The following is a 12,008-nucleotide window of genomic DNA, read 5'->3' on the forward strand; positions in this document are numbered from 1 at the left end:
TATACCAGCATTTTAAGCTATTTTTCATGTCTATTCTCACTTTTTTATGACTGTGAGAATGCTTCTTTAAGGAATATTCCACTTTTTTAAAGAGCAAGTATGACACAAATACATTATTAAAATGATGTACAACTTACGACCGGCTTATCATTTAAATAAACAGTTCACTACCATTTTCAGCAATAGGTCACAAAAAAACATATTTGGGGTTAAAGCAAAACAGAAATACAGCTGAAACGTATTTATTGCATTTGGCAGAAAATGAAGTTATAAGAACCATGCATTCTAATTAACAATGAAAACTGGAAAATATATTTGTCTTAGATAAGAAAGAGACTGAACGCCACTTTTAATGATAGCATGCCTGTGTAGTGGAGAACTTAAGGTATTTATGAATTACTGATGAAAAAATGCATGCAGTCTCATTTTTCTGTTTTAGACTCTTTTGGACTCTCACATCACTAGAGTTTATGGCGAGTGAGGAGAGAGCATAAGCACAAGCCCAGGATCACATGACATGCTAAGCTAGAGCTTTCCAAACATTTCATGTTGCTGACACTCTTTTTAGACACACATCATTTCGTGACAAGTTAATTCAGTTTTACTAGCAAACTGGAGGTTAAACTAGCCCCTTTCCAGCCCGGGGAGGATTGTGGGAAGCGTTCATGCGACACAACTACACACTGCAGCCGACACACTAATGTGTCGTGACACACAGTTTGGAAAGCTCTGTGCCAGGCCAAACTTTGTCTCAGCTCAGCCCAGGAGTAAAGGGGAAGAGCGAAGCAACTGGAAGCATCTCTCTGGAAGCTTGCAAGTTTGCACTGTATCAGTAAGTCATAGTTTCAAAGTTGCCATGTCACATTAACCAGTACATTGGTTGAAAATAGTTTTAAGAATATGATAACCAAAGAACGTAAGAACCACTTGCTGGATCAGGCCCATGACTGCAATGCATCTAAAGTAAATTAAGTCAATTTATTTCAATAGGTCTACACAGAATATGGTTTAGCTTGATATCACCTGGAGTACAGCTCTCTTTCTTTCTCTTACTGGCAAGAAAGCGATACATTAGCTCAAACTCACCTTTTATTTTGGATTTCCCAAGGTAATTATTCAGCAGAATAAGTATATCGAGATATGTCGATCTAGTCACCAAGCATGGATTCTGCCTAGAAACAAAGTCATTGGCATAAGTTAAATGGCTTTAAAATACTTTAAAATTGCCCCTTAAACCAACAACCCATTAGGAGGATATTAAATTCCTGTCAGGTCCTGCTCATGTAAAATGTATGTAACCAGCCAATGCCTACATCACATTTCTAAATAATCCGAGGATGATCTACCAAATGTTACAATGAAAAAGCCACACAATCTATAGCAAAACTACTTCCTACAGTCAAGTCATGCTCTATTCAAGATAAAACTTCTTTTATTTTTTTTCTTACTTGTCCCACTTTTACACTGTCCAACAATCTCTGGGTGGTTTATAACAAAGAATTAAATTATAAAACAGAGTAATACCTAAAATCTAAAATAGTATCTAAACCTTACAATACAAAACCAGAATAAAAACAACAGAGGATAACAGATTAAGAGATCTCGGAATACTAAACACTTTCTTAAAAGTGTGAAAGACTAAAAAGGTCTTCACCTGGTGCTAAAAAGACCAGATTGTGTGAAGTGCAGGTGGGTTCCCATGAAGCAAGACACAGCGATAACAGCAAGAATCTTTATTGAAATAACAGAACTGGACAACAGGGGCAGAGCAACTGCTTATATACATTCCTGAAAGCCTGGGCCATTCCCACTCCCAATGTGATTGGCTGTCTAAACTTCCAAGCTGCAAATCATGACTCAGAGTTTAAGGGCCAATGGCAGAGGCCCAAATCCTGAAATGTTCTGTGATTGGATATCATGTATCGAATCAGGACACAGGGGCTCAGAATCCTTAGTCCAGGCTCAAACTCAGGCAAACACAAACCACCGAATACATAACAGTGTGGGTGCCAGGAGAGCCTCTCTGTGGAGGGCACCCAACAACTGGGGTGCTACCACTAAAAATATCCTATCTTTAGTAGCTACTCATTCCTCATCATTGGGAGAAGGCCTCAGGAGATGACCTTAAGAGTTAGGCTAGGTATATATGCCCTTGTACAAAAATGTGACAAAAATTCTGTTTCCAAATATTGTCCTTTTGCTCACAAAATACCCTATATATTTAGGAACCTCCCTCATACTAGGCATATTCATAGAAACAGATGGCTCAAATCTGTGCATGAAATAGAATGTATATGCAGGGTCTGGGAGGCTTGCACATCCACAAGGAAGAATTTATCAAGACTCCTAAATGTCTGAACTGTTATACAATACACAGCTTTCCCCAAGTTTCTATGGAATCAATTATTATTAGGATTTCTACCTCCCTACCGTTTCCCTAGAACTCAAGAGACCATGAAGAACCACTAACTATTCCTTAATCAGGCAACTTTCCATGGACTGATGAACTAATCTTAGGAACACAGAAACTCAAAGAGGAAATACTTAACTCCAAGACACCTGGAGGCAATTTAAGGGTAAGTACTTGGGTGGGGGTGGAAGGGAACTTAAGCAAGAAATTAAACACATGTTTGTACATTAATCATAAATCCACCTAGGACAGTATTCAATAGAAACCCTGAAATTAATTTTAAATAAACCTAGGACATTAATTGCTTGATGTACAAGCACTAAGTCATAACTCATCAATGAATAAATAAATATATACATAGTGACTTTTGTCATTTTGATGACCTTGTGTTTATGTTTTAGTTGTCTGGTGCATTTTATCTGTGGTAAGTTTGTAAAAGGCATCAGAATACATATTATAATAGCTCCTGGTGTCCTTTCTTTCTTACTCCCTAGTAAATAGACAAATAATTTTAAATTAAAGGGGAAACATCCCTGGAAATTATAAAATCAATGCATGACACGACCTAATTGTTTGACATCACTTTCACACATCATTAGTCATGCAACACGCTTAAGAGAATGTCCAATATAATGATTACCACATAAACTACACCTTTGGTGTTTTGGAAGGTGTGGTAGATCTTAATGAAACACAGATCTACTTCTAAGCAAGTCACTGAGATACTTTTCCGAGTTACTAAACTAAAGGTAACTCCTGTTCTATTGAGCAAGACTGGTGTGTTTCTAATTCCTAACAAGAGTGAGAGACAATTGGCTTATGTTCACAGTTAAACTATATCTCTGTAGAATGAAGTATTGATTACTTGAATATCAATCTAAATCAGATGGAAACCCACAATTTATAACTATAACTATAAGGGCTGGGAACATTAAGTGCTCACAAGGCTCAGCTATTCGTATGAGCCGGTGAGAAGAGTTAGAGAGGCCGCTTATATGCAAGGTCTTGTAAAAAGAGTGGGGTCAGACTGGACCCTGACCAAAGGCTTGGCGGAACAGCTCCATCTTGCAGGCTCCTGCAGAAACATGTTAAGTCCTACAGAGCCCTGGTCTCTTGCGACAGAGCATTCCACCAGACTAGGGCCAGGGCCAAAAAGGCCCTGGCTCTGGTTGAGGCCAGTCTAACTTCCTTGAGGCCCAGGACCTCCAAAACGTTATTGTTTGCGGACTGTAAATTCCTCCGTGGGCCATACCAGGAGAGGCGTTCCCGTAGCTATGAGGGTCCCAGGCCATATAGGGATTTAAAGGTTAAAACCAGCACCTTAAACCTGACCCTGTACTCCACCGGGAGCCAGTGCAGCTGGTAAAGCACTGGATTAATGTGATCCCATGGCAAAGACCCCGTAAGTAGCCTCGCCGTGGCATTCTGCACCGGCTGGAGTTTCTGGGTCAGCTTCATGGGCAGCCCCACGTAGAGCGAATTACAATAATCGAGCCTGGAAGTGACCATTGCATGGATCACAGTGGCTAGATCAGGGCGGGAAAGGTAAGGAACCAACTGCTTAGCATGGCAGAGATGGAAAAATGCTGCCTTTGCTGTAGCTGCAAACTGCGCCTCCATAGAGAGGGAGGCACTGAAGGTTACACCCAGACTCTTGACAGAAGGTGCTGGAATTAATTGTGCCCCTGCAAGGAATGGGAGTTTACCCCCCAACCCCATGTCATCTCAAGGGCTCATTGGGTGGGTTATGAGGACCCCCCTCGGGTCCGCAGACCAGCAATTGGGAACCACTGGATAGATGATTAGTATGGACAACTCTTGCAGTCTTCTTGCTCTAGTGGTTTCAGAGAATGAGGTGGATGAAGGGCTGTATGAAAATTTAACAAACAAAACCCGTGGAGCAGAATATACATAGGCTACTGCTGCACATTTCTGTATCCATTAACATTTAGCTGAGTTTAGGTTAACATTTTGCAGTGCAATGTGTCCAACAGCTACTGCCAGCATAGTTAATCCATGGTATTCTAATAATATGCTCCGTAATTGGCAGCGTCAGCTTTGCTAATTAATATTTCAATCTATTTGCTACTTTAAAGTACTGATACATCCAGTGCTTTTTTCCTTAAAAAAAAAAGTTTAGAGGTTCTCTCATTTTGACTCAACCCCCCCCCCTCACCATTTTATAGTTCAAATCGGGGAAAATACCGTATTTTTCGCCCTATAGGACGCACTTTTCCCCCTCCAAAAATGAAGGGGAAATGTGTGTGCGTCCTATGGGGCGAATGCAAGCTTTTGCTGAAGCCTGGAGAGCGAGAGGGGTCGGTGCGCACCGACCCCTCTCGCTCTCCAGGCTTCAGGAAGCTCTGCGCAACCCTCGGGAGACCGGCGCCACTTCACGCCCGCCTCCCGAGGGTTGCGCAGAGCTGCCTGCAGTCCCGGGGCGAGCGCAGCTCTGCGCAGCCATCCGGAGCGGGGTGCGAAGTCGCGCCCGCCTCCCGATGGCTGCGCAGAGCTGGCTGCAGTCCTGGGGCAAGCGCAGCTCTGTGCAGCCATCCGGAGCGGGGCACGAAGTCGCGCCCGCCTCCCGATGGCTGCGCAGAGCTGCCTGCATTCTGAACCCTGGGGAGACTGGCGCGACTTACCGCTGGCCTCCCTAGGCTTGCGGATAGCAGGCTGTTCTTGGGGCTGGGATTGGGGGAAGCTCAGGGTTCCCCCGCGCCAGCCCCGCGCCTGGGGGAAAAATATTTTTTTTTCTTTATTCCCCCCCCCAAAAAAACTAGGTGCATCCTATGGGGCGGTGCGCCCTATGGGGCGAAAAATACGGTAAATACAGTAAATGGATAAAAGTACATAGATTCACAAAATGTTTAGGGGTATGCGTCCCCCCAGTAAAAAGCACTGGAGATATCATTACTCCCCCAACTTCTAAAATAGACATTTGTATATGTATTTGAATGTTGTTGTTGTTTTAAGTTGATTCACAAAAATGAGATTCAGCTTCTTTGACATGACAATGCAAAATAAATGCTCTGAAATAGCGACATATAACACTTATCTCCATATTTACTGAGGGAAAGGGGGGGAATACAAAAAATTATTTCAACCCTACAACCTATTATTAATCTGTGATAAATTCATTTATAGGTAAAGAGTTTTAACCTACCACTTAGCCAACCACAGTTTGGCTTCAATACAAGTTATGATGCTTCTCAGGCCTTGCAGAAAGTCTGAATTAGCCCTGTGTTTAGACTCCAAATAGGACTGCAGCAAGTGAAAGACCTACATCAAAATAAAATAAAGAAGTTGCAGACTGCTGTGAAAATATTTTCCAAATATCCAGTTCCTTAGTTTTTGGCAGTGATCAAAAATAAGTCTACAGGGAATCAAACCCAGCCACCTGCAGAATGACCCTCTACAATTTGTACAGAAAGGGCTTGTTGGCTCTGGATTAACTGTGAAGATACATCCCTTAGTCACAGGCTTCGGCCTTCCAATCAGCCTTCATTTCACTGAGCAAACTCCCTACTTTTACCCAGCTTTTATTTTCCATGACATGAAAAATTATGAAGACTGACTAATACAATATGCAGATCAAAAGCAAGATAATTTGCACCAAAACAAAAAATGCACTATATTTACCATGAGAGGCATCCTTGCACATATGCAAAACAAGTAATCTCAGGAGTTAATAACATTAATACATTTATTTGGTATTAACATATCTAATTTCAAATCTGGTCTTCGACACTTTAGATGTTTAAGGACCCATATTCTTGCAACTGTAATTTGTTTTACAATGTTTTTAATGTTGGATTTTGAATGGATGGGACCCAGGACCTTATTATTAATCATTAGGATACCTTCTCTCTAAGCAAAACCATCCAGTTATTATACAATGTTACATATAAACCAAGAAAATGAAATGTCACTAGAGATGTGAAGGCCTGTGGGGAAATACGTTTTCTTAAATAAAAAAAATACGGACTATGACACATGAAAGGGCAAAGATGCTTCTTTAAATCCTGGCAAACCTTAGAATTTTGGGATTCCATGATAAATTCCATGAGAAATATCAAGAAGCAAAAGCAGAAACTGATAGTAATAGCTCAGAAAATAAGACTGATTAAATTTCATGCAATAGCCACAGAGTCTTATCCCACCCCAACTATGGAGGACTGAAGGATACATAATAATTTTTGGAATCCAAAATAATTTTCAATTGGCCTATAAACTATCTGGCAACTACTGTAACTGTTGTAAAACAGGGGTTATATAAATTCCAAATGGCCCCAAGTCAGTAATCTGGCAGCTGGGTTTTTGGACCAGCTTAAGTTTCCAAATCAGATTACAAATATTTGCTCCCCGCAATTCCAGGTTCTCAGGGAGTTTTATCTGGTTCTGGCAAACCTCTTATTTAATATCAAACCAGAATAGAAGTGGTTGTTGAGAACGTACCATGGAATAGGGGAGATCCCAAAAGTTCACAAGGCCCAGTTCCTAAAGCCCAGTCACATACCGGGCATGTACTAGCCCAAAGTCATGCAGTGCAATGGCTTTCAAAACAGAAATATATTCTAAGCACCATTTTTTATTAAAAAATTAACATAACTAAAATGACAACTTGTTGACGAATGTGTAAATAAAAACCCTATTTGCTCAGCTTACTTGGAAAAGGAACAAATGTGTTTTTGTGAATCGTCGTAAGCTCCAGCTTGGCTTTTTGAAAAATAACAGTGCCGTCTTTCAGCTGTGCTATGCAGGCTGCATCAGCATCATTTTCTAAAAACACTAACAAGACCATCCCTGAAACTGAGATTTGTAGTTTCCTCATCAAAAGTTGGAAACAGAAAAGGGTGAACATACATGGATAGACTACCAGGAACAAACAGTTTTAAACAACAACAAAACCCACAAACCAGTTTCCTAGTTCACTGAACATTAAATAGGAAAAGGAAACATAAACCAAGACGCATGTTTGTTCTGAAGATTTATTTCTGTTACGAAATTATGACCATGGCATAACAGTTTAGGGATCTAAAACAAACTGTTACCTCCGGTCAGATCCTGTGTATCTGCCATGCTGCCTTGTGAGTCTTCTGAAGCAAACAGTAATTCAAAAATCAGCTCCCTCAAACCCATCCTCAGTATCTGCTTCTTCAGTAATGCCTTTTAGGAAGAGCTACAGGGTGCTCTTTATCATCTGCTACCCATTGGCCTTCTATTGGTACAGGCTGGTGTTTGACAACCGAGGCAAAATATATACTGGCATGATGCTTGCCATTACTTGGATCCACTGGGAATTTACATAATGCGCCAGGATGCACATATCTGCACATTCACCAACAACTGTGCTTCCAGAGAAGGTGACACAAGGGCAGTTATAACACAAAAAGCAAACAATGCACTGGAACTGAAAACCCTTATGGACTTTTCAATTTGTATCATGTGCTGCAAAATAAATACAGCCCAATGTACAAGGACCAGTTCTCAGGTCTCTACTTCCCCAACTTTTTCCTCTGTTCCAGGGAAAAAACTGAGGCGCATGTTTTTGCAACATCTGTTTTCACACCAGGGGCTACCTCCTTCGTCCCGTTTAGAAAACCAGCACACACTAGCAGGAGAACAGCCTTCAGCAACATATAAAGTATGAAGGGGCCACTCATGCAGCGATACTTGACATGGAAAGAGGACGTGCCACAAAAAAACAGAGGAGTGCACCCATTTTTATTTCTGAATTCCAGAGGCAAGTTTCCACAGAGGACCTTAAGGCACATGAAAACAGCTGCTAGGCAGACGAACATCCTTTTGCACCATCCTGGTTCAAGGCTTCATACTGCTCAATACCTATTTAAATGTAAAATACCAAGGACACATAGAAATTGCTTCATAAAAAGTTGAACGTTTCTATTCTTCAAGGTTTAATCCACTCCAGATCTAATAAACTGAAATGTAGCTACTGAGGAAGTGTTTTAAACCAGGCATAGACAAACTCGGCCCTTCAGATGTTTTGGGACTACAACACCCATCATCCCTAGCTAGCAGGACCAGTGGTCAGGGATGATGGGAGTTGCAGTCCCAAAACATCTAGGGGGGGCCGAGTTTGCCTATGTCTGCTTTAAATGGAAGTTTTGTCATGAATATTTGCTTAATTTAATCAACCCAAACTATTCACAAGCATGCACTTCTTTTTCTTCATTTAAACTACTTGATTTAAACCATTAATACTAAATTCCAATCCTACACCTAGTTACTTGCACATCTGCAACAGATGACATAGGAGGTCAGTAATAGCAACCCATCACATGCCATCAAATGCCTAACGGCAAGGTAAGTTTTAACCTGGTTTCAAAAAGATACTCATTTTGGTGCCAGGCAGACCTTCGGCACTGCTGAGTGTCAGTGTCTGGAGATGCCTTTAATAAGGAAGGTTAAGCTGCCATCTAAATGGCAACACTTTTGGAATATTTTGAAGTGGTCAAACAACAGGCAGTTGTCAGCTGATGCTACTTGAACAGCATGGCAAACCTAATTTAATACAATGCCAAAAAAATGTTGTATTGTGTGTCAAGACAGAGAACACACCACCACATTTTATAATCAAAATGCAGCAAAATCACATCTGCATTTATTAAATTAACGTTTTAATAAAAAAGATCTGATTTCACGAAAGCAGCCAGTGGCACGCGGTCATTGGACTAGGGGGACTAAGCTAGTCCCCTAAATGTTCCTTTCCAAGCCCCAGGAAGCTTCTGCCCAGCTTAGGAAGAGAGGCACGATGCTCTAACGCAGGCATGGCCAAACCTGGCCCTGCAGCTGTTTTGGGACTACGGTTCCCATCATCCCTGACCACTGGTCCTGTTAGCTAGGGATGATGGGAGTTGTAGTCCCCAAAACAGCTGGAGGGCCAAGTTTGGCCATGCCTGCTCTAACGGGTTCAAGAGCCCTCCCCACCACTATCCCAAAGTCCACCTAGCTTTATGAAGGAGGCAGCAGAGCTCCAGCATCTTGCCAGAGGCCTGTTGCCTCTTTCCCAAAGGCCAGAAAACTTCTGCCCTGGTTAGGGAAGGAGGCATTGCTCATACATCACCCACCCCTAATCGCACTTGCAAGCTGGTGCCTCTGGCTCTAACTGTTCCCCTACGAAAAATTTCACCACATGCCACTGAAAGCAGCAATAAACTGTTTCAGAGTATCCATGGATGAGACCTTTTAATTTTAACATAAGCACCACAGAGCCGAAGACATTTTAAAAAGGAAGCCTGCACTCTCCCCCCCCCCCCCCCCCGCTAAGAAACCTTCATACAGAAATGGCCTTTCAAAACACAGATAATTTTTAAGTTTCCTGGTTTGTGTATTTGTCTCTCCATGAACTCAAAAGGTTAAAGCTTCCTTCCCTCAAGCTAACCTGGATTCATAAAATGTCTGCTTATATGCCCTCAGCCTGCTTTGGAGAATCAAGTATACAATAAAAATACTCACATTCCTAGCTGGGAGAACGAAACAATACTATGATTGTTCAGCTAAACGGTTCTTGAAAGTAAAGTAAACTGACATCACTCTATAGTGCACATTTTCAGCACTCCCTGAAAAAATACAGATGTTTCAGCAGCTGAAATAAAACACTGTGCAAATAGTAAGCTGGAAAAAATGCAGCACTGGTGAAGGTGGAAACCTGATGCAGCAACCCAGGGGCAGGGCAGTTTGCAAAACAGCAGCAATAATTAGTGTGCACTTACTAAAAAATATGGCAACCATCTTGGTTCCATAATAGAACGAAATTCATGAAGGCATTCTGATGACTCAGTTGTGTTTATTTAAAGTATTATGATACGCTGAATTCTATTGGCCTTAGGCATAAGGAAGTCTCCTTCCTCTTTGGATACTAGGGACTGGAACAACTAGAGATGGGATGTTGGCAAACATGGGCCTGTAGCCAATAACATTTCCCTTAAGAAATCTCAATGGTTGCTTTTGGCTCGTGTTCAATACCTGACCAGTTACTGTGCTTCATGCCAGAAAGGCACATTTAAACAAATAAGATTGACAAATAAGGGGGAGAGATGAGATGCACCCTGTTTATGGAATATGGGAGGCTACAGTCTGGGTTGCATTTGGGGCGGATGTTGGTTCTGCAGCCAAGAGCTGACGCCTCTTTTTAACCCAGCCTACCTCTGTGAACAGAATGAATAATCTTATCGGATTGTTTTTGCTGGTGCTTGCTGGGGAAATGTTTGGAAAACTACGGAGCCAGATGCAGACTGTGTGAGCAAATAAATATTAGACAATGCAAGGTTTCATCTGCTTGCACGATTGCGACATGTCTTTAAAAACTATCAACGCACATTTACAGAAAGGGAGAAAACCCGTAAAGAAACTTAAGCCCCAACAAATGAATGATCCATGTAGTGATAGCAGTTGATAGAACTAAGCAGATTTTCACCCTATGCATACAAACGAGGCTATTTATACATTTTACTTCCCATCAGGCTCAGCATGTCAGCTTACAATAACATGTTAATGTTAATGTTTTCCAGTAATTTTCACAGTGGCATTTAACTGCAAACGCCTCAGCCAAGGTAAACGTAAGGGCAATCCGAGGGCTAACTGCATAATCAAAAGAACAGCCTTAATGAGCACTGCACTTAGGCTTTGAAGTAAACATTAAGACTGGTTGTAATACATTACGCTGTTTTGCTTTGCTTTGTAACACTGAACCATGGTTTTTAGTGAAATCGTTTGGATGTGCCTTTCCAGAAGTAGCTTTAAAAAAAATAAATCAATTTATCTAATCACGGCTAATTGCAAAACTTCATTTGTGGTTTTAAAAATGGCCAGTGAATTCTGTGCATATCGTTCTCATTATGCAAAACACGGAGCACAAAAATAGTTCCAATGTTTGAAATCCTCTTGAGATTGGTCTGGGCCAGTGTAGCTAAACAGATTTACTGATAAACAGCTTCCTAACACAAGTCTGGACTAAAGTCACTTGGTATATATTCTACCTACTTTCTAGAGATATTGCAAAGATAGATGGAATCAACAGAAAAAGTAAATAGTTAAAGATATTATTTCTATGGTGTCCCCCCCCCAACATGCTAATGATTCTTAACAGACTTAATCTTGATAATCCAAATCAACTAAAACTGGCATTCTTGGCAATGAAAAGAGGAGCTAATAGTCTGGCCTTTGCATGCAGAATGCTTCGTCAGAACAGGGCATTCCCACCATAAACGCATGTACACTCACAATTCCTTCAGCAATTCTGGGATGCTCCCAGAGTCAGGTGAGAATTCTGGGATTCTTAACCTCCTGTGTATGGTTTTAAGTGTGTTACCTTGAAGGTTTACAGAAGCCTACTTCACCGGTACCCTCTCCCAGATTTTGCCTCATCTGTATTCATCTGATGTTTGACCTAAATCTGGCTCCGATTGCATGTGTAAGGCATCCAGCTTCACTAACATGTTGTAAATGCTAGCTACTGAACCCCTACAGTAGTGTTCAAAGGCTGTCACAGGGTGAGTGCCCTGAGTTTGAAGGAAGGGAGACAGCAAGATATGGAGCAACTGTCACTCCTGCAGCCAACCCCAGGGATTGCTCA

The 12,008-nt window shown here is 41.5% G+C and overlaps 1 protein-coding gene across 8 annotated transcripts in view; it reads right to left on the reverse strand.

The window, feature by feature from the left end:
- The window catches only part of THADA (THADA armadillo repeat containing), a 155,604-nt gene that overhangs the window by 46,868 nt on the left and 96,728 nt on the right, over positions 1 to 12,008 (reverse strand). For all 8 annotated transcript variants that reach the window (XM_083494029.1, XM_083494030.1, XM_083494023.1 and 5 more), the window contains 2 exons: positions 5,574 to 5,689; positions 1,087 to 1,172 (listed from right to left, as the gene is read on the reverse strand). In XM_083494029.1, coding sequence (XP_083350155.1) covers positions 1,087 to 1,172; positions 5,574 to 5,689 — 202 coding nt within the window. The remainder of the gene's footprint in view (positions 1 to 1,086; positions 1,173 to 5,573; positions 5,690 to 12,008) is intronic.

The sequence above is a fragment of the Podarcis liolepis genome, assembly GCF_965112155.1.
Source record: "Podarcis liolepis genome assembly, chromosome: 3".
Classification (NCBI taxonomy): domain Eukaryota; kingdom Metazoa; phylum Chordata; class Lepidosauria; order Squamata; family Lacertidae; genus Podarcis; species Podarcis liolepis.